The 24442-nt window shown below is 36.8% G+C and overlaps 1 protein-coding gene across 1 annotated transcript in view; it reads right to left on the bottom strand.

Annotated features, from left to right (window-relative positions):
* Positions 1 to 16553: 16553 nt before the first annotated feature.
* The window catches only part of GMPS (guanosine monophosphate synthase), a 40778-nt gene continuing 32889 nt past the window's right edge, over positions 16554 to 24442 (bottom strand). The window contains exons 13-16 of the mRNA XM_014053022.2: positions 22468 to 22583; positions 20939 to 21069; positions 20245 to 20417; positions 16554 to 19168 (exon numbers count right to left, since the gene is read on the bottom strand). Of these exons, the coding sequence (XP_013908497.2) occupies positions 19067 to 19168; positions 20245 to 20417; positions 20939 to 21069; positions 22468 to 22583 (522 nt within the window). The 3' untranslated portion in view covers positions 16554 to 19066. The remainder of the gene's footprint in view (positions 19169 to 20244; positions 20418 to 20938; positions 21070 to 22467; positions 22584 to 24442) is intronic.

Consider the following 24442-nt stretch of genomic DNA (forward strand, 5'->3'; position numbering starts at 1 on the left):
TTGGGAGAAACAATGATGCTAATATGTGACCAGGTTCTGTCACATATGTCTCTGTTTACGATTTTCTATTTATTCCTTAATACTAAGAAGGTGAAGTTTCCTTTTATAAACAGTGTTAAAGCTATTTTAACCTCAAAATATGGAGAAATCACATGCTGCCAGATTTCAGCAAACATGCCACTGAAATTCAGCAGTGCAGTTGAGGGATAGCCATCTGGGGCATCTGCAGGGAAGTGTGAATATAAAAAAAAAAATCAAAATGGCATCAAATGGCTGTATCTTTATGACCTCCTGATTCCTGCATTGCAAACATTCCTGGGAACCACCAAAGTAGTTTGAGGATTCCCAGCAGACCTGGGGACTCTAGTTACTCATTCCTATCCTATAGGTAAGGAAGTCCATTTTTTACCATTAGTGGTTTCCATAACCATACCTGCACAAGTCATTCCAGTGATTTCAATCAAACCTGCACTTTTTTTCTATGGCAAATGTTGGTATACAGTGGTTTCTATGCCATTTGAATATTATCTAGTCTCTCATAAGTCACTTATATAAACAAGTATTGGTATATTCAGGAGTATTGGCGGGTTCTATCAGAAAAGCAAAATGTATGTTCCAATTATGTTTTTTTTAATCTTTTCCCCACTGTAGAGTTGAAGCATTCCTTCCCTCCTTCAGTCATCCTAAAGTTATATCAGTATGAGTTTTGCTGTCCTAACTGTTGGTCCCTAACCTGTTTATAAATTAACTCTGTTTCAGGATACTAAAATCATTAACTTCCCTCCAAAGTAATGGATGACAAAGCATAATGTTTTTTACAAATCTTGAGGTTACTTTTGAACATTATTGGTATAAACGAGAAAACCACAGCTGATGAAATTAGGCTCAGAACAACTAAATACAAGTTAAGGTTGCATCACTCTTGCTTGGAAAAGAGATGAAGAATATCTTGGGGGCATTCAAAGATAGCATTTGAAGTAGGCCTTGCCAGGTGCCCATGATACCGAGACCAAAAGTTGAGTTCAGGAGAGAACAAAGGGATTGTTCCACATCTCTTTGAAGAGAGAGGATAATAGGACCAAGGAAACATGTATCTACGGTACATCTGAAAACTGGCTCTTTCTCTGTGCCTCTTCTAGGATGGATGGACTACTGGATGCAGGTCCAGTATCCTGCATGCATTTTCCTCCTTCCTTCTCCACCATCGTTCCAACCACCTTTTAATTGTTATCAGAAAGGAAAGTCGAAATATCAGTATTTCTACTTGGGAAATTGCAAGAAAAAAGGGGGTATTAAGACGTACGAGATGGATTGAAAAAATATAAGACCACCAAGAAGTCAGAACAGGTGACTAAGAAGCTGGTGAAGGGATGGTGCATTCAAAAATATATGAAAAGTTACATAACTGGGGCTCTGTTGCCTAAGACCTCCTTAACTTCCACAGCAGCCCTGCCTCCCTCGCTTCTCTTAAGTATTTTGTCTTGGGCTGTGACAACAAACTGCTGTCATTTCTGATTAAGAACAACACTCCTGGTCTGACATAATTACCTTTTCCCAAACAATAGTAAAAGAAAAAGTACCTTACCCTTCACATTTTGGTGAATTTGGAGGCGTACTTGTTGGATCGTCCTCAAGGATGGTCCTGAAGTGTATTGGGAACATGCCTCCTATAACATGCATGGCTTCCTCAGCATCTACATAGCCACGTAAGTCAAATTTCCCCAGGAGTCGGCATTCTTCCTCCGGCTTCTTTGGAGCCTGTGAAGTTACTGGGGTGGGCACATGCTCCAGTATGAAGAGAAATAATCCTATGCACAATAGCCACACTTTTCGGCTAGCCATTTTAACTCCGAGCTGCTGGAAGAAAATAATAGCTGTTTTGAAGAAAAAAAAACCAGAGGCTTTTATGAGGCTCTCTCATGTTTATGACTCGCCAGCCTATAAAGGAACAGGTGAATTCTCCAGAGAGAGAGAAGTTGATTCTTCTTTGCTGCACAGCTGTCAAGATGCAGACTCACGGCTGAGGAAAGGAAGGGACAGGAAAAAGAAAGAAAATGTGCTTTCTTTTTTCCTTTATTTTATTCAAAACTGAATCATTTGTACTATGCCATGTATTTCAATATCCTGTAAATAAGTGTGTTTGTGTATTGCGATTTCTGTTGTTTATATATATCACTATTTTTGTTTGGATATTTATCATTAATAATATAGAATATAATAATCATTAATTATTTTGAGGAATTACCCAAAAATATCACTTGATAGGGTCAAGAATCCTTATAGGCTTTACTCCTAAATTTACTTATAGGAGAATCAGTTATAGACTAATCCAGTGTCTTAGCTTCATCTGTCATGAAGACAATTGTCTCCCCTTTATTCATAATGCTTAAGCTTCAACCAAAGTTACTGGTTTGGGCTTCAGCAATCCGTATTTTGATAGCTGTCATTTAATGCCACATTTTGCTTTAAGTGTGGATAAGGCCATTGATAAGTTTATCTACGACAATGTATTGCACTATTTATTATTAAGTTATAACTCACCTTTCATGCAGGAGTTCAAAGCTGTGTACACAGTACTTCCCTTTTTTGTTTTTCTCTCACCTCGGTAATTAGGGGATAGACTGAAGCACAGTGTCAGGTCCAGGTAACCCAGTTAACTTCTGAAGCTGGGGGTGGACCAAAAGCTGGACTCTTCCTGTATGGCCAGTCATGCCATCCTTTATAGCAGGGGTGTCCAACCTTGGCAAATTTAAGACTTGTGGACTAATTTCCAGAATTCCCCAGCCAGCATGGCTTTAGAGGATTTCATTTTGCTTCACTTTCTGGAGTAATGTCGAACACCAAGAGAATATTCAGAATTCCAAGAAATTGGAACACTATAAAAGCATGGCCGTGATGATGATTAGGAGACAGGCAACTACGCCTGAAGAAGGGAAATAGAAGGCACTGGGTATGGTTAGCCTTGAGAAAAGATGACTGCAGAGTATTCAGCAGCATTCTTCCAAAATCTAAAAAGATGCAGGAGATCAAGAGAAAGTCCCCCTCTTGTTCTAGATGCAGGACATGGAATACAATAATAAATTTAAATTACAGGAATACAGTTTTCATTAATACAGTAGGAACAAAAGAACAGTTCAGTAGTGGAACCAATTATTTAGAAGCCTGTTGGTTCAGCCTCTTCACTACAGGAATGATTTATTATCCAAAAGTAACAATTAAATTTTAACAAAATTGAGGCTACCTACTTATTGTCTAGGATACTTTACTATGGATTCTTCCACTGAGCAAAATCTTGGGCTGCTGGCCTAAATGTTCCTTCCAACTATATGATCCTATCATAATAAATGGGACTTGATTGAGATTTCTAAAATATATAATGATATGGAGAAATTATATACAGAAATATATATATATATATATATATATATATATATATATATATATATATATATATATATATATATATATATATATATATATATATATATATATATATATATATATATATATGTGTGTGTTTTTTTATTTGTGCTGATAAATAAATAAAGGAAGACTAGTATAGATCTATTTCAAGCTATTTAGCTCTCATCAGCTAGCCATATCCTTACTCTTGTGACGAGCCTAATGACAGAGAGTGGAAGTGTGACCTTCCTCCCACACTTGGGCATACCAGGGGTTGTGACTTTAAGTGTGTATATATATATATATATATATATATATATATATATATATATATATATATATATATATATATATATATATATATATATATATATATATATATATATATATATATATATATATATATAATTTCCTTCTCATGATTGTAGAAGTGATGTTGACTAACTAGAAGAAAATGCTTCTTCCCCCAATATGTAGTTAATATATGAAATTTGCTTTGTGAAGGGATGCAGGAATTTTCACATTTTTGAATCCATCCACAAACTAAAATTTGATTTCTATGAAATTTAAGGCAAAGGTTTCCCCTGTTCAGTTGTATCCAACTCTAGGACATGGTGCACATCTCTGTTTCTTGGCCAAGGGGCCAGCATTGTCTGAAGACATTTCCATGGTCATATGACCAGCATGGCTATACATCAAAAGCAAACAGGGTACTGTTACCTTCCCACCAAAGTGGTACCTATTTATCCACTCACATTTGCATGCTTTTGAACTGCTAGGTTGGCAGGGGCATGTAATGGGTGCTCACCCTGTTGTGCAACGCTCAGGTCTTGAACCCTGGCTCTCCAACTGACAAGCTCAACATTTTTAACTGCTGAGCCATTGCACACCAAATGCAGCAAATTTCACATGATGGCTGTCCATTGTGGGAAGAAATGCAGTCAACATGTCCAATTTGCTATGACAAGAAATTCAGGAATTTTCACATTTTTGAATTCATCCGCAAACTTAAATTTGGTTTTTATGAAATGTACAGTTTTTTGCAAAGCCTTTCTCCAACTAAAAGAATCATACAAAGAAATAGCAAAGAAAAGTCTGCACAAAAATACTGGTGAAAGCAACATACCTGGGATATTTCTTTAAAAAAAAACTTGTGAAAAACTGTGTCCATTAAGCACATGGTATGCAAAATGCATAGGAGAAATGAACAAAAAGGGATTTTAGTGTCATTTGTTTCTTCAACAAATCTCAAGAGAGAAACAAAGCACAGAAATGAAAAATAGAAACTACAAATTGTTTGAAACTACAGATTTGTTTATTTCAACATAGCCAAGGTTTAAATGGTTTTAAATTATTTATACTTTAAGGGTATTTTATACATTAATAGGGAGCAGAGATATGTTGCTATAAATCAAGATGACTTTATTTCAGTGATAGACCATTATTTCCAAATGTATTGTTTTGACATTTAGGTTTGAGAAAGACACAGCAGGAAATTATTCAGCAGATGTGCTTGTTCTGGATGGTATGCCTGAGGATGACCCATAAGGATCTTATTAGCCTGGGATTCTTCTGGAACTGGCAATGATGTTGGCAGCCATATAACAAATGGGGTATTCTTTTATCATTTGGGTTGATAAAACAAATAGGTTCCTTAGTAGGAAATCTATTCCATCAAGTCCATGAATATGTTAATAGTTTGCTAACACATTTTTCATTTTTAAAATCTGTTTCTCATCACATTTCTATGACTTTTTAAGTCATAAAAGCCACTCAAGAAAGTGGAATATATATCCATGAATAAATAAATAATAAATGGCAGCAAAAAAAAAAAATCACTGAAGGGGATATGAATAGAATTGGAGGGCATGACTCTGCCATGGGATGCCTGCTGCTTTTAATAAAACAGACGGATTAAGTATCTGGGAAGCTTAGAGATCTTTTTTGTGCTTATTGTTACTTTTAAGTGATAAGCAAAAAATGATGCTACCAACGTGTGATGATATTAATACATCCTTCAGACCATAGAAATGGTCTTCCTGCTCTATTTCTGGGTTCCTTGGGGAATTTCAGTTGGCTACTTCAACTATTCATGCAGTTAAAAAAAAACACCTTCATTTATTCCTCTCCCCAGTTGTAAACTTATTTTGATGCCTTGTGACTTCATGTAGATTTTGGGGCAACCCCACAGAACCTGGCTAGGTAATTTGGGGAGTTTAAGTTCACCCATTTTAAAGATGCTGAGGTTGAGGAATGCTATTCTAGATTTCTCTTTTAACTTTGCCATCTCACTTACAATCCTGGATTTGCCGAGCGGCCTTCTACCATAGCATGGATAACCACAGAGTATGGTAAAAAAAAAAATCAAGCTGACTTTGATTTGATAGTTTGATTAAAGCTTTACTTGGTTTTTACATAATGCATGAATTGCAGAGATATGATACATGCTATGATATGATGTCACAGTTAACCATCTTTACCACACATTGCAAATTTGTCTGGAAATAATTATTAACTAGCTCTGGCATGGTCTTATTTCCCATCCCCACAACAGGCAGATGTAGCCACATCTTTTTCATCTGGCTATTGCAGAAGAAACTGGATTCATGTTAGTAAACATCCTTATAGCCTTAATTGTGACAATGCATAAAAAGGCAACATTTTTCACCCACATCCAAGTGATTTTATGGACACAAGCATATTGCCCACCAGGCAATGTTAGAGGAATAAATGGCTGTATCTTCTCTCTAATTTTCAACTTGACCATTGTAGGGCCATTTGGTCACTGCTGCTACCAGATGCACAACTGATAGCAGCTTTTTTGTCAGCTATCTGGTCAACTAGGTGAAGCTTTTTCCTCCATATTCCAATGGCTATTTGTATATTTTAATCAACGGTTATATGTGTGAGGGGGGGGGGGAAACTTGGGTTAACCTACCTGGCTGGGTTGTTGTGAGATAGAAAGGGGATTGCACTTCCGTGATACTCAAGCATCCTTCGGGTAAATGTTTGTTTAAAAAAATGATGCAAACATCGTATGACTTGCCACTACTTGTCTTTACCTTTTAGCAACATGAAACACCTGAACCCAGAGAGTTACAAAAGGCAGAGCAAAGCATCAGGGGATTCGGCTGGCAGAGGCAGAAACCTGGGCTCATTTCTTAGCATAGCTTTGATTCTATCTGAAAGCAATGTTCTTTAGAGTTACTACCTGCTTTACTTGTTTTAAACTTAAAGCAATGTTTTTCAGCCTTGGCAACTTTAAGATGTGTAGACTTCAAGTCCCAGAATTCCCAAACCAACATGCCATCTGGGGAATTCTGGAATTTGAAGTCCACACATTTTAAAGTTGCTCAGGTTGAAAAAACACTATTTCAAAAGAATGATTTAAGAAGTTCCCCCAGATAGGTACCCTTCAGATTTGCTTAAAATTGCAGCTTCTAGAATTCCCAGTTACCATGCTATGAATTCTGGGAATTGTAGTGCTTTCACATCTGGATGACATGAGAGAGAGGAAGCAGCAGAAATCTAGCTCATGTGGATGCTATGACTTGAGGGCAACCTGAACCAATTCACCAAGAAATCAATATAAACAACTGCTTCATAATGTAATATTGTATTCTGTCAGAATTCTCTTAGAAACCCAAAGCAGGCTATCTGAATAAGATTGGTGGGACTAAGATAATGATTGCTTCTGAAACAGGATCTGCTCACATTGTGTTCAGCCTTCTGACTACTACACCCTCTCTAGTTACTAAGTTGAATTACTGCATTGTGCAACATTTGAAGAGTTTTATCATTTTGGACCATATTGTTTTATTGAATTCAGTGGCACCAGATGCAAGATGATTATGAACCTTCATTCTTGACAATCCTTTTAGGATGGCAGGAAAAAAAGCTACACTAGGTATAGGTATTGTGCTAGATCCTGATCTTGGTTATTTTTTAAGTTATTGCATAAACAATTGGCTAGGTCACCCAATCTGATGGTCCTGGAATAGGTAATAATATTTAATTTTATATATTAAGAATGGAGGGGAGGGGTTGATGGCTCTTCTGCCATCAGCTTTACTAATGTGATCCCATTTTTCAATTTGAATGTGACAGTGAAAATTAAATTTACAGGTAAAAAAAATCATAAAGATAAGGATGGGAATAGGAGCAGGAAGCTGCTAAAAGGGGGGATACACATGAAATACTTAACTAACATCCCCAAATAAAGCAAAAAAGGAGAGCAAACATTTTCTGTTCTTTATTTCCCTTGAAGACTTTTTGTGCCATTCTTGCATGTCAGTAAGCTGAGTCCAGCCAATTGAATTTGCCCAAACCACTGTTAAGCCAAAATTATGGTTTACACACCACAAACCACTTTATAAAAGTGATTAAGGTGCTTTGAGACTTACCGTAATGAAGCTAGAGGTTTGATAACAGTATACCATCAGAGCTTCAGGTTGCTTTTGTGCCTGTTTAATGCAAAAGCTTAAACTTAAATATCTGTACTTTTTTAAACGCTTAGACACTTTTACATGCAGGTGGAGAAGCAGCAGCTGCAGATTCCAGGTAATCTGGAAACCTGGCTTTTGTTTAGTGTCATTTAATTTGACTTTCATGGGGTTTTAATAGTCAAACGGAGACCTTTTAAATTATCATCTTACCTGAGATTTCAGTGTATGACTATTGTAATATTTGGACATATCTATCATACCATGACCCGACAAATGCGCGCACGACAAAAGTGCGCCGATGAAACCGCGGTGCAAAAACCGCAACATCATCAACGCGCCCACAACAGCGTGCCGACAGAAGCGCGATTTAAGTTAAGGTAAGGGGTTAGGTTTAGGTTTAGGTTTAGGGTTAGGGTTAAGTTCAGGGTTATGTTTAGGGTTATGTTTAGGGTTATGTTTAGGGTTATGTTTAGAGCACTCATTCATCGGCGCGGTTTAGAACTCGTGGTTTTCTCACCGCGGTTTCATCGGGCGCGCTTTTGTTGGTGAACCCTATCATACATATATCATTCATTTTAATACAAATCTCTTGTGAGGAATGCCAAAAGGTTTGCAGCTAAGATATAGCAGCTAAAATGAAATTAACAGCAGTGATGTATTTATATAAATCTTCTCTTTTATAAAAGAGCAAGTGTGTTTATAAAGATCTAAGAAAGCAAGAAAGATAATTGAGGATATTTAGTTAGTACAAAATGCCCAACTTCAGGACAAAATGAAAAATGAGATGGGGGAAGAGATGGGATTAAGGACAAAACATACTGTTTTCAAGATTGCCTGGTTTTCTGGGGTGTTATTTCTTCCTAAACAGAGTTTGTTGAAACTCTTCATTGAACATTTACCATTTACCTGGTTCACAAAATTATATTTCTTCATATTGGGACTTATTGGTCTTAATATATTTTACTTCCATAACAACAAAACACAAGATTTGTGTTTTTTATGATACCAATTGTAATTTACTGAATAAACTATGGCTAAAGCAAACCATAATTTAGTATGGTTTACAAAAGAGATCTTGATTTGGTGAGTTATAGAACCAGTTGCACAAAATGAGTTTTTCTGAAAAAGACATCAGCACAGATTTCTCTTTGCATGTATTATTCTGATTGCTGTGATAGCTGCAAACAAGCACAAAACATTTAATCAGATTAGTATTAATTTTTTATTCCACATTTGGAACACTGGGGGGCAGTAAGGCATGGTGGTAAAGCATAAATGTATTGTTCATAATTCATATCACAATTATGTGTAGCAACTGATGTTACATAGCTACAGTCAAGGTGGCTTAAATTGATGCACTGCTTAAAGTCTTTGAAAAAATCACCAAAGAAAGTAAAACATATATGTGAGATTTTTTGTTGTCCCCCAATCATATTTGAATAGAGAAACCTAGAATAATATTATGTCTGGCAGTTCAGTCTATATCTGCATTCAGATTTTGAATAAATTTTATTACATTTAGTAATTAAAACAGAGATAAGAGAGATAAAAAAATCCAAGCAAATGGTGTTTTTTTTTACATTTTACAATGTTCATGTTCTGAATATTTTAATGTATGTAAAATATAGCCAGGAATTGATCTTATTTTTATTTTTTTTCCAAATATACATTGACAAACCTTTATGGTGGGGAAAAAAATCTGGGGATGAATATTTTGAAATGACTTAATCGGTATCCATATTTCATTCTGATTCAAAAGGTTTGGTTTTTAATGATTCCCACCCACTCCTGAAGCATGCTAAATTGTATGAATGATGTAGGAATTTCATTGTAGGGGGTTATATTCAAAGAACAAGTCATTCCTTGTCTCTGATGACTTATGTTGGAAATGCTGCAGTCTAAGTAGAACTGTATCATAGTTTTTTTCCCCTCTCTCCACATTATAATTGACATCTACTATGTGATAAAATATCTTTCCACCTGCAGATATAATTCTTTGTCTATCGAGTTGAATGAATAGATCCTCTTGTGAATTCATAAGAGATTGCAAATTAGCATAGGAATGAAGAATGAATTTTCACAATGGCAGAGTGTCAAAAGAACAAAGATTTACGCTCAAGATCAATTTACTCAGAAGTGTTTTAAAAATGAGATGAATAATGAAGTGATATCTAATATATCAACTACTTAGCCATTGCCAAAGAGGAAAGCGATATCTATACCACTTGCAGTTGATATTGTTCACTATATTTGGTGGACAGTAACAAAGTCACTGTAGATCTATTCTGTCCACTATGAAAATTGTAACTGTCATAAACTACTTCAAAATAATTAATTATCTCTTTTTAATCTCTTACTTTAAAATCTTGATTTGGCCAGCTCTTCAAATAGAAGCCAGTATGGCCGAGGCATTGATATGGGCACAATCATGGATAACATTAAATTATTCTGATTGGTACGAAGATAGGATGCTTATAGTCTGCAGAAGTTCTCAGTCATCCAGGTCATGGTTGTCCCAAAGGTGCTTTTTCCAGGGGGCAATTGGACTTTCTTATTTTTTCTTTGAAGATTTTCCTTCCCATCCAAGAAGCTTCTTCCACTCTGGCAGGATCCTTTCATTCCCCATTATCCTGTCAGAACTGAAGAAGCTTCTTGGATGAGAAGCAAAACACCTTCAAAGAAAAAACTCAAGAAAGTCCAAGTTGCCTCCTGAAAAAGCACCTTTGGGATAGGAGGCTTATAGATACTAATTGTTGGGTAAACGGGAAAACAATATCAATGTAAATAAAATACAAAGGGTCAAAACTTCATAAAACAACTCAAGATGACAACTAGAGCAACCCGCAGAAGAATGAAACTTCCCTCTTGTTCATTTTAAAGAAGATTTTCATGGGTTGGCCACTTATTTATTTATGAAAATTTATATGGCCACCCAATTCACTTTCAGTGACTCTGGGTGCATACATAGATATTGTTTTATTTTTATATTGTATTTTAATGAGCCCGTTTTTCTCTCTCCAAAACAATGGATAAAGTTGTGATTTGTCTGAGTCCTTAAAATTGAAAATAAGTAATATTTGTCTGCCTTAGTCTCTGGTCAAGATCAGATCAAAATGAACTCCATTTCCATCTCACCAAGGACATGAAATAATACAAAATACATTGTACAGTCAATAAGAGATAAGTTTAATATTTCAACCTTTCTGTAAAAATCTTGACTGAAACTCATGGATCTATGGGTGATGGCTTAACCTTCTCTAAGTCAGCCGAATTTAGTTTGCTTTTGAAAATGAGTATATGCAATTATACAATTTTTCTCCAGAGAATTTAGATATTATGTAGCATTTTGTTTCCTGTCACCAGATTATTTAGTAAGGACTTGTTAAGGACTACAGCATGCTTTAGTTTCATTAGAAACCTTCATCACTGAATGGTTTTAATATGCCAGTAACATAATTATTGATTTCAACAAAGGGGGATAATAGATTAAGCTTTAGTAAAGCATTTGAAGCTGCAGGAAAGACAAATTGCTCAGGGGACACCTATATATCTTTAAAGAATCAACACCAGACTTTTACAGATTATGAAAGGGAGTATATCTTACTCCCTTCTCATTTTTTTAAATCTCAGCTTTGATAGAGTAACCCTGCACACCACTAAATAATATCAGTTAGTAGGATTGGTTTCAGTGAGAATTCAGAATTATGGCTTGGGGTCAGTGTGATTGATCATTTGCCCAGTTTATTTGATTTAATTTTTCAAAACTTCAATCCATTGTGTTAAAAAAATAATATGGCTGCATTTGCCTTAAAATAATGTGTGACTTCAGCTTATCCTGACCAGTTTAATAAGCTTTTAGTTAAGCTAAATATGAACACAGTATTATATAATTCCAGTTTGAGAATATGGAGACCCAAAATACTGAGTCATAATGTGGTTGATTTTAACTTAGCACGTTGCATGAATCCAGGTTTATCCAATTAGACCTGATTAAACAACCCATAGCTTTATATAATATGTGAATCAGATTCAGTGTCCCTCAGAGTTAGCTATAATCCTATCTTTAGTTCTTTTGACAATATATAAGTTCAATATGTGAGGAGAAACAGATGAGTGTATTATAGTTGAGTAAATTAGCTCTCTCTCTCTCCATCTGCTGGGCCACTTTAACCAGTCATCTCAACTTATCTCTAACCAGAAGCAAGGACTAAGTAGAAGTTAGCCATCTTGTAGCTTTGTAAGACAGAAGTTACTCAATAACTAATCTAGTATACTTTGGGAATTGGAGGAGGCAAGAAGTGATGAAGTAGGTGATGATCCTATTCAGAAAAAGCACTGGGGCACCATTTTAAAGACACAATTATGCATATATTCTGAACATAGCCAAGGCAGTGGTGGGATTCAAATTTTTTTACTACCAGTTCTGTGAGCATGGCATGGCTTGGTGGGCATGGCAGGGGAAGGATACTGCAAAATCTCCATTCCCTCCCCACTCCAGGAGAAGGTTACAGCAAAATCCCCATTTCCTCTTGATCAGCTTGGACTTGGGAGGCAGAGAATAAATGGGGCGGGGCCAGTCAGAGGTGGTATTTACCGGTTCTCGGAACTACTCAAAATTTCCGCTACCGGTCCTCCAGAACTGGTCAGAACCTGCTGAATACCACATCCCAGCCAAGAGCATCTACATGAGTATGAAAGGAAGACAAGACAGTGACTGACTATAATTAAACATCTGGTGCCCCCCCCTTTTTTTTTTACAAATATTGTAAATGTAATGCATGTCAATAGGCAAAGGTATTGAGCACTCAAGTGGCCACCATTTTGATTTTTTTGACATTCCCCCAGATGTCCCAAAAGAACACCCAGTCATAGTTTTGTATATTCAGGTGGAGAAAGGGATCCAGGTTTCTTTTTATTTATTAATTGAATGTATATAGCCACCTGTTCTGACTCCCTCCTCCATCCAGTTACGAATGCCGAGACAAGGTTAACTGGAATTCTACAGCACTTTATTAGCAGGAAACATAAATCTCGGTGGCTGAAAGCCTAAGCATAAGAAACAGATAAGAACCTTGGCAGCAACTCAGACTTTGACAGAGACAGATAACAGCTTCTCCAGCGTTAAGAATGAAGTTGAATCCTGCAAACCAGACTCCTCCCAGTCTCTCTCCTTAAATACAATCTTGAGAGGAGCCTAATTACAACCACCTGGGTCCAATTATCTTTTGTAACTGCATAGCTGTTCTCTTTGTCGATCTGCCCGGCGTTGCCGGGCATCCAGGACCACCTCCCTTATCTCTTCATCACTACTCCAAGGCCTGACGTCAGGAGCACACTCCCTTCGACTCTCACCGCTGCTCCATGCCTCAGGCACCTCTTGGTGGCCAACCAGCCTTTCTGTGCCCTGCTCGAAGTCGGAACCCTGTCCAGGGTCCTCCACCTCTTCCAGAGCCGACTCATAAGGCCCCTCGCTGTCGGAGTCTGTTTGCAGCTTCAACGGCTCCTGCTGGGCCACAAAGCCACCTATCTCATAAAAAGTGACTGTGCAGTGTACAATAATACTTTTTAACACTCTCCAAACCTCAACTGATTTATTATCTATATTCTTCCCTTGCCATTGTGATGGATTTCCAACATCCAACATCTGAACAGTTGTAGTTTCTTCAACCTTATTTTTAAAGATTGTAATCTATTGGGGAAGAACCTGATGAACAGTTCTTTATTGAACATGACAATGATTGTTTGTGGGAAAGAACCATGCATGCTAGTTAGCTTTAATTCTGCAGAATGTCATTATTCATTTTATTTGTCCCATTTCTACAAAAATGACGTTGCTGATTATGACTTCTTATAAAGCATTAACAGAACTAGAATTAGGGTCTTAAGATTTTAAATTCAGCCATATAGTTTCTTCCTCCAGGAGCTAGTTCCAAATAAAAGACTAAAGTTATAAAAAACAAACAAAAAGAAATAGTATAATTAAATAAACTTTTATTTACTACGTTTGCTTCAGTCAGAGATAATAGTACCCCAAGAGGAACAAAAATGCAGCCTTTTATCTGCATTAGCCCAGCAAAGACTTGGATTCTTCACCCTTCTGTGGACTGACAGAATGAAAGCAATCTATAAAAAGTTATATAGAATGGATTTGGAAGTGATTAAGAGTCCAAGAGTAAACTGTTTCAAAGATGAGGTTTATTAATCAAACCAAAACCCAAAACTATTTATATGAAATTCAGAAATTTAAAAACTACTCTAAGCTATTTAATGCTGATATTTAATCCAGATCAGCAATTCAATCGACACCTCAATTCAATGTCCCATTGTTGTTTTTTTAAATGAACCAGAAGAAAGGCTAACCCTGTTTCTTCATGGCATATTTAAAGAATTGTGCAATTTATGACAGGCTTCCCCTCATGACAACAGGACTATCCAGCCAAACATTATCCTCAGTGACTTTATGTGCAAGAAGCTCATGTTTTTAATATTATTTTTCAGTTGAGGATCAATTACAATATATTATCCAGAACTAATAATTTGGTGGTCATTGAACCCTTTGGCATTATTGGATAATACATGTGACTCAAGCAATTTATTTACCTTGCCTTAATTTTATAAATAACTCAAGGTGATAAACTAATCTAATGCTCCTTTCGTCTTCCATTTCCCTCACATCATCCCTCTGAGGTGAGTTGGCCTGAGAGTGCTAGCAATAGCACTTACTTATATACCGCTTTAAAGTGCTTTACAGCCCTCTCTAAGTGGTTTACAGTCAGCCTATTTCCCCCAGTAATCTGGGTCCGCATTTTATACACCTTGGAAGATTAGAAGGTTGAGTCAACCTTGAGCGTGGTGTGATTCAAACTGCCAAATTGCAGGCAGTACTGCACTCTAACCACTGTGCCACCATGGCTCTTGACTTGAGGCCACACAGCCAGCTTTCAAGCCTAAAGTGAGACTAGACTCACAATTCCTGTTTCTAGCCTGGTGCCTTAACCACTAAACTAGCTCTACAACTACAACGTCTTTGATTTAAAGTTCATTTAGTGACTGTTCAAAGTTACAGCAGCACTGAAAAAAGTGATGAGTTTTTCACACGACCACTGCAGCATCCCCATGGTCATGTGATCAAAATTCAGATGCTTGGTAACTGACTCATATTTATGAGGACTGCAGTGTTCTGGGTCATGTGATCATAACCTTTCATGACCTGACAAAGTCAATGGGAAAACCAGATTCACTTAACAACCATGTTACTAATTTAACAACTGCAGTGATTCATTAACAACTGTGGCAAGCTATGTCACAAATGGGGCAAAATTTACTAAACAAATATTTTACTTAGCAATAGAAATTTTGGGCTGAATTGTGTTGAGGACTACCTGTACTGGAAATTTATACTTACAGAGCTTACTATCTTGAGTTCATGCTGCATTTATTTAACAGTATTTTCTGAATAATGCCAGATTCTGTTGCTTCCTTATAATAAAAATGGTACATGTATTTATGATTTTGGTTCCCTGGTCTGGACCACCTTAAAAGGGTTGACAACTATCTTGTGAAACTGAAAGCACTTCCTATCCTCTGCCCTTACTTTCCAGAGAACCAGGGAGGATTCCTTCTGAGAGCTTTCTCCATCCCCATCCCGTGTTTGGATTTGGGATTTTTCTAATCAGACTGTTGTGTAGATTGCAACTCTTCCTCCCTCAGGGTTATTCTCCCAGCCCATTATGCCTAGGAACACAATTATTTCCCAAGATATTTGTAATTTGCTAATTCCTCAGTTTGTTTTTGTGCTATATCCATGTGGTTGTGGTTTTTTTGTTTTGGTAGATTCAATAAATAAAATTAGATAAATTAAACTACTCCTTCATAGTAATTCCATGGCAAATCGCTCAAGCAATATGGGTGACTACTTGTATTTCCAGCCCAACTATAACAGTGAACCAGTCTGCAGCGTTCCAAGTAACCCACTCATTGAAAGCAGAACTCCAAGGCATGTAGATTCCTCAAAGAACATGTTTATTGGGTACATCATATTGGCACAGCCAGTGAAAACGAACTCTAAAGGTTCCAGCAATTTTCACCTAATTAAGAGTAAAACTCCTCCCTCCCAGGTGTCACCTGTCACATAGTCCAATGAATACAGCTGGCAGACTCCTCTCCTCCTTCACCAGCCACCTTTGACTGTTAGCTGGGCTATCTGCTTCCCCTCTCTCTTTCCCCTCTCAGGCTTCATGGCAACTATGAGGCAGCAAAAAGTTTCAGCCAGGTTCGCTTCAGAGTTGACAGTCCTTACTAAATCACATCACACATTGATATGATACTTGGCCTTGGCTTAAGATATTCCAGCATTTCAACATTCAAAAACTTTACTCTTCATCTACTTTGACTATACTTATCTTACCAGCAGGATCCCCCATTTTGCACCGCCTTCTCAAGGGAACGAGTCATGAAAGAAACATACTTTTTGAGAAGACTGCACCCAATTCAGACACCCATGGGTTGAACAGGAGAGCTTTGCAAGCTGGACTAATGTTTTCCACCCATTAGTACCTTATTCAGACGAGCCCTCCCTTTCAAATAGGTCGAACCACAACTTTCAACTTCTACCAGTGTCCAAAATCTTATTTAGAACGAAAAGAACACAAGGAAAAAAAAGAATGCATCATAAAGAATGATGACAGAAAATAAATCACAGAAGTATCCAAATGGGTTCACTTTTATTTGAGGATAAAAATTAAGGCTGACAGTACTTTTATCATTTACAGATTTTTTTTTAACTGAGAGTTTTAGGTATAATTCCCTACACAATTGCCTTTGAAAACAGTTGACATATCTTACTGAAGATCAGAGGGCAAACAAATCTAGCAAGGGCATCTGCATTCATAAGCTACAGGTTACACATTCCCTCCTGGACCACAATCCTGTTTTCTGCAGCTGGTTTTGATTACAGGAATCAATACTATGAAATACATTCAAGAATTGGAAGCCTGGCCATTTAAGTGTACTCCACATTTGATTGCCAGCATAAACTGAATCCTAGTATGGGTTTTAAGAGAAAGAAATAATTTTCTGTATTATACTAGTCATGCACAGAAAGTCCCTTTTCTGTACAACACTGATGTCTTCATTTAAACAATTTACATACACCTTTATATGTGTTTATTTTTGTCTCTAGTATAATATTCCTTATAAATGTTTCCAAACTCCATTTTATTCATGTATCCAGCTTAAAAATAAATCCACGGTTATCTGAACAGAACAAAACGTAATAAATTTACTAATCTAAAACCCATAGAATTTTACAACATGTGCATAGCTATAGTAAATGAATACGAAAACAAAAACATTTTAACTCCAACTGCAAACTTCATTATTTAAGATAAAACTCTGACTCATCTGACTGTAACTAAGCTTCTTTTTCTCAGGCTATACCTTAATTATGATAAGCCTGAATTTTAAGCCCGTTTAAAACAAACATTGGAAACAGCCAAAATTTTGCTGCCCAAGCCCCAAATATAAAGACACACAAATAGATCTGAAAACATCCCTTGAACTTGAATGACTAGGAAGCATTCCTTCAATCATTTCTGAATTTCTATTCCGCACCCAAGACAGGGAATGCAGTTGTTACCACTGAAAAGATGCTACAGATATGACATTTAGTCAGAACTTTTCCTAGAGAATAATTTGGATACAGAGATTGGACATTATGAACACTACTGCTACTCTTTGTACTGTCACTATAAGATCTCCATGAGAACAATCTTGAAGAAGTTGTAAATAATTATGTGGCACAGCAAACTAGCTGGTACAGCAAGGGAAGCCTGCAATTTAATCCAATGGAATAAACCAATAGGTCATTGTGAGTGTGTGGCCAGCATCATTCTTTCAATATTCCTTTCTTCTTCTGCATTGTTTTAGGCAAAATCTCATAGTTTGTACTGATTTGCAATGCACTGGGAGGTATCCAGAATGAGTCACAAAAGCTATGGCACGACGTGTAGACGAGTCAACTCATAGTAACTTGATATTTCCTCCGTTCTAGTTTTCCAAACAAAATACTAAAGAAACAGTTTTATTTTGATTCCGGCTCAATACATTGGATGTAAACTATATTCACCTTTTTAACTTAGTGGTAACCTATTCATCGAATGGTGTTAACAAAACAACTCATTCATTCTTAAGTTTCCCAAGATGGTTCTAAATACAAATCATATAGAAATCAAGCTAATATTTAAACACAGCTTGGTAAAAGTTTTTGAAATGCAGCATTCCCTTGCTTTTATTAGGAAGTCTCACATAAAACAGAAAGCCAAAATATTTGACTAAAATAAAAGTGTAAAAAAGAAAACAAGAGCATAAGCCAGCAATTTTGATGGCTGCTGTGACAATTGTTACTTTGCTTTTCCCCAAGCAGTGAGTTTTCAATTTTTATAGATAATTCATGTTTGTTTCTCTTGTAGCCGATTAGCTGATTTAATTAAATATTGATAGTAACTACATAGTGTGGGAAGACATATGATTTAACATCCTTAAAAAGTGATTTGTTTTGAAAATATTAAAAAGTGGGGAATAGGGATGGTGGGGTGGGGTAGAATATAGTTCTTATTTGGATATATTTCTTGAATACATCAACACTTATTGCCATGACTTTAAAATGCCAAATGATATGGAACAGGTACTACAATTTACAGAAAATAAATATACGTTAATCTACAATTCAACAATACTCACTACTTCATTTGGCAAAATATTTATTTATAATAAATCTGTTTCAAAAGCAGTTGGTCACTTTTTTAATTTTACATTATTAATAGCTCTAATAATGGGGTCGGTGAATGTAAATAAATCGTCTCTTTTTACACAGTATACAAAAAAAAAGAGACATTGAAATGACATTTAACAGTAAATACACAAAAAACAGGAAGAGGCTGTAAGACAAAAAAGGCAAAGCAATATGATTCTGTCTGCACGTAGGCAATGCTGCCGTAAATTATTTACCCGTACATGTCCTCAGCCCCATTGAGCTGACTTCCCCCACCCTCATCAGCGCTCTTAATTTGCAGATTATGTTCCAGGAGAGAAAACAGTAATCACATAAGATGTAGCAGCCGCTCCAGTCACTCTTTTCACAGTACTGCATGTCAACACTGGGAATGGTTTCTGATATAATTTAAAACTGCATACAGTACTTTCAAAGGGGAGGGAAATAATTACTCCCATTCAGTCGTTCCTGGGGGTTTCGAAGTCAAGTCATACATCACCCGGGAGATGCCAGGAATCTTCTTAATCTCAGTCACCATCTTCAACACAACCTATGTTTAAACAGCCAGCAAGAAAGAGACGTCAAAGGACATGAATGACAGCATGTCCCCAATTGGAAGAAGGGGTATGAGAGAGAAGAGGGAGACCAAATAGGATGTCCGATTAGTATGGAATCAAATAATTCAAATGTTCTGCCTCATCTTCCAGAACAGAATGGAAGGAGCCAAGTTGTCCATGTTTTTCCTTTTATAATGTATTGATCTGCAAAATGGGAAATGATTTGCAGAGGAAAAAAGGGCATTTAATTTTGGTCTTTTCTTCCTGTGAGATTTGTTTCATTCTTTGCAGTTGGTAGCCGTGGCTAAAAGGGCCTTTGCACACCTTTGATGCCAGGACTAGGAGGCTCTGCTAACTGTAATTCATGCTCTCATAACTTTCCATTTGGAATTCCACAATGGGGCTGCCTTTGAAGAGCATTTGGAAGCTTCAGCTGGTATAGTATGCAGCTGCATGAGTTGTAAAAGGTGTCGGCTAATCAGCACAGATAATAACAACACTGCTTCAGGACTGCACTGGTTACCAGTGTTCTTCTAGCTCAAGGTGCTGGTTGACACCTTTAAAGTCCTTCATGGTTTGGAACCAACCTGAGGAACAGTCTTCTATCACTTGTTTCTACCCTTCTAATTTGGTCCAGTAAGATGGGCACACTCCGGGTCGCATCAGCCAAGGAATGTCAGCTAGAGATGACTAGGAGACATGCTTACTCTGCCATAGGGCCTGACCTCTGGAACATTCACCCTCCAGAGATTAGGATGGCCCAGATTCTGATGGTCATTTGGAAAGCCTTGAAGACCTGGGTATATGACTAGGCCGTGGGACCCTAATGTGTAAAGGTCCCATTTTCAGGTTATGATGACACTGACGTATTATAATATATCTTGGCTGCTATTTGTATTTAATTTCTTTTTGTATTGTGTTTTAATTTATTTGTTTTGGGATTGTTTGAGATGTATGACTAATAAGTAAGTAAATAAGTAGTGGTATACATTTAAAAACAAAGGAATAAGTTACTTTCTATTCTAACAAAGAAATCAAAGGCAACTTTAATTTTCCAAATAGAATTTACCTCTTCTGGTATCTCATTGCCAGGAGTCGCTGCAATACCAGTCATGAAATCACTTGTAATGAAAGTTCGAATAACCACTGATCTTTGACAGGATGGCTGTTTCTGCAGGGGATCTCGATCAAAATGCAATGGTGTTAAGATGATTGGCATCTGGCTGATTTTTCCAGAAAAACCTTGAATAAAGGAACAAAAATCAAGAAAGTATGTATTGGTTAGAAGGCAGCACTTAGCTGATCTGGACTGATCTGGACCCAATTGATATTTGGACCTGAACCCACCAGAAAATCCCAGATTTGTAGGCTAGAATTGTGAAATGACATACAATGAAATGCCTAAAAGATAATGACAAGAATTCTTCCTGTGAATCACTCACATTGATCTGTCTAGGAAGTTGCCAAGAGTTGGGCTTGATTCAACAAATATTGCATTTATATTGGCTTATAGAAAAAACATACCATTATGCAGAGATAATGGAAAGCAAAATTAAGGGAGGACTAATGGAATATCTATTTTTATTTTTGCACAGAGATCCTTCAAAACAAATAACAACTTCTTTATAATCGTCTGTTTCAATACTCACAGCACTTTACAATAAAGGAATTAGACTCTCTATTCTACTAAACTTTCATAAAATATTTGCTGGCACAGATGTTGCAAATGCAAAGCACCACACAAAATAACTTATCACACTAACCAGATTCCCTGAGAATATTATGAGCCTCGAAATCAGCCTGCCGCAATGTGCTGAGAACTCCTGTCGTCAAGAAAGTGGGAGTAACATCAGTGGGAGATTCTTTGACTGGTGGCCCAAACACATAGACAACCCTAAGGAGAGGGAGAGAAAATCTATTAGACAATGTGCTCTCTGTGTTTGCTGGAGGTAGGCAACCTTTTGGGGTGGGAAGCATCTTTGGATGTTTCTCAGTATGTGTGAGATATAATCTCAAAATGCTATGGGAAATCTGATTTGTGAATCTTTGTGTGCCAAAGTTATTTTTAAAAAGGCAAAGGTTTCCCTTTTCTAGTTGTGTCCCGGGCTGGTGCTCATCTTCATTTCTTAGCCAAGGGAGAGACAGCGTTGTCCGAGGATGCTTCTGTGGTCATGTGGCCGGTATGACTATACACCAAGACACAAAAAATGCTATTACCTTCCCATCAATATGGTGCCTATTTATCTACTTGCATTTACATGATTTTGAGATTGGAAGGAGCTGGGGTAAGAACGGGATGTCACCCAGTCACGTGGTGCTTGGATCTCAAACTGCTGACCCACAGGTCAACAAATCTAGCTTCTAAGCCACCATGCCTTCTGGGCCAATGACACTTGCAAATAAATCTGATGGCCAGAAGTTGGTGATTTAATCTAAAGTATGTCAGATTGATAGACAGACAGACAGCCTGGGAGTGCTTGAACACATTTTAAATTAAACTACTTTTTAAAAGTCACAGGGAACAGGGAGGTTGAACAGCAATGCGCTAAATAAAGTGTCTAGGGAAATGGTGATACCTGATGACATTATGTTGCCTATCCCTATATTAATCAATAATGCACAGAATTGGCTAAATATATCTTTATTTAAACAGTGAATCTAAAAGTTATGATACCTTTGATTAAGATTACATGTAGTTCCAAACCATTAATCATGCAAAGCTTGCCTGCAGCTCCAGTAAACCAAAGAGATATATTTTCAATAAAACCCCATGTATTTTTGTATCTCATTTTGAAAATACAGACTTGCTTTCAGAAAGGAAGTAATTTATGCTTCTTTCTTGTCTCACTTTAAAGCTTCTGCTAAAAAAATAACCATACCGCCAATTCACAGGATTAATCTTGCTCAATTTTTTGCATTCCAGAAGGGATACATTTATATTGTAAAATATAAAAATAACACACCTCCATTACTAATAATTACATGGCCTATACCTATGAAACATAAAACTACAATAATGCAATAAAGCATCAACAAGACTGGATAATTCCCTTGTCAAATTAGCACAAAAAAGTCTATGGATTGAGTCATGGAATTATGTTATAAATCAGGAGCTAGGCTTTCAACTCTTCCTGATCAGTATTTTAAAAGACAGATAGGAAAAGTAAAGTATTTTTCTAGTGTTTTCTTCTGCTTCTTACACATAATTTTTCCCCCAGTGACACATAGTGAGTTATTAACCAGCAGCTAAATAACAAAGTAATAAAGATCTATGTGTTGATGGGCATATTACCGATTTATGTTGTGACACATCCGTGGTATGAGTCTGGATAGGAACATAAGGGACTCCCAAGGTGGAGCACCTTTACTGGAGATTCCACATACATAGCTATAAGAACGACCATCGCCCTATGAAGTAGTAACACAAGAACACAACATTTTAGCATTTAAAACAATATGTACTGGAATCAATAACTCAAGCCAAAGAAGAGCTTGGATAATGCTATAGATACTCTCACATAAGCCTATCCCTAGATAAGCTGATTCTTGAATTTTTATCCAAAATACCATGAAAAATGCACCACCTACAATCAAGCCAGCCCTCAAAATCTATTTTTAATGTACACAATTAATTTATCCATGGGTTGTGCACATTTCTTACAGTAGTTTGATTAAAATTTCAAGAGTCGGCTTATCTGGAGATGGGTCTATACGTCACTATATATAGGATACATAGGTCCTTTAAAAAAAGTATTACCTTACATACTCGTGGATAAGCCCATCCCCAGATAAGTCAAGCCCAATTTTGGGGGTGTATTTTGGTACCTTAAAATCTCAGCTTATCTGCGAGTAGATATGGTAGTTACCTGTTGTATATGCAGCTCAGCCACTTTTTACAGCCAAGTTCACACTCTTGAAATGTGAAGGCAAACACTTGAACAATGGTACATCATTTCTTGATTTTCAGTAGAAAATTATTTAATTGATTTCAAGTGTGAAGCCTCTAATAGAATTAATGCACCTACAAAACACATTTTAAAAGCCCTCAAACCTGGAAAAAAGAGGAAAAAGCAGGTCAAAAATTCTAATTACCCCTTCTTAGGCAACATCTTAGTGCCACAGCCCTATTGGGCATGGTTCTTGACAATTAAAGTAATAACTATAAGATGTTGTCCTAAGCTGCAAAAATATTCCTTGTTTGTAGAGACAAATGCATTACTTTCAGCTGCAGTAAGAAAAGCAATGTATTACACTAGATGGGATAATTTCTGTAATTCTATCGTGTTGGCTAGAAAATCTGAAGTTAGGAGTTCTCACTCATATGGAAGGCAGTAGGCGGGAAAAGTCTGGGCTCCTCAAGACTTAATGGAGGATAGTTCTTAAGAAGATTTGTCTATTGCACAATGGGTACATCTTACAAAGAATTTTTTGTAAAAAAATAGAATGCTCTAAATAGACCATAAGATTACAGTGGTGATCGTTCTCTTCCACAATCTCCAGGGAGATAAACAATATATTTCAAAATGAATATTACAAATGGCAAGACTCTACAAAAATATAACTTCATGAACATACCCTGGAGGATTGACGAAAGTTGAAATTCAAAAGAATGTTTAACTTAAAAAAAATAAGACAGCACAACATAGAAATAAGAAATAAAAAAGGCCTAGTATGAATCACTGGCTAAATGTTTCATTTATTTCTATATACCAAATTGTGAAGAGAAAGCTCCTCTTTATATATTTAATGAAATGAATGGCTTATCTCACAAAAATGATTCTGAAAAGCACATACAACTTAAAACAAAAATTACAATGGGAAACCTATGGTATCCAACAGTGGTGGGATTCAAATTTTTTTTAAACTACCGGTTCTGTGGGCATGGCTTGGTAGGCATGGCATGGTGTGGCTTGGTGGGCATGGCAGGATACTGTAAAATCTCCATTCCCTCCCCAATCTAGGGGAAGGTTATTGCAAAATCCCCATTTCCTTTCTATCAGCTGGGTCTCGGGAGGCAGAGAATACATGGGAGCGGGGCCAGTCAGAGGTGGTATTTACCGGTTCTCCTACCTACTCAAAATTTCTGCTACCAGTTCTCTAGAACTGGTCAGAACCTGAATACCACCTCTGATATCCAATGTTAAAACAGTGAGTCCCAATCACTATATACACACACAAAAGACACATAAACAGGAGCAGACCTCACCTAACCTCCTGGTCTGAAAATCTGGAGAAAAAGCCAGTTGCTCAGAGCCTTACAAAAGACC

The sequence above is a fragment of the Thamnophis sirtalis genome, unplaced genomic scaffold (assembly GCF_051295495.1).
Source record: "Thamnophis sirtalis isolate CommonGarterSnake01/CBP01778 unplaced genomic scaffold, rThaSir2_p1.2 scaffold_11, whole genome shotgun sequence".
NCBI lineage: Eukaryota > Metazoa > Chordata > Lepidosauria > Squamata > Natricidae > Thamnophis > Thamnophis sirtalis.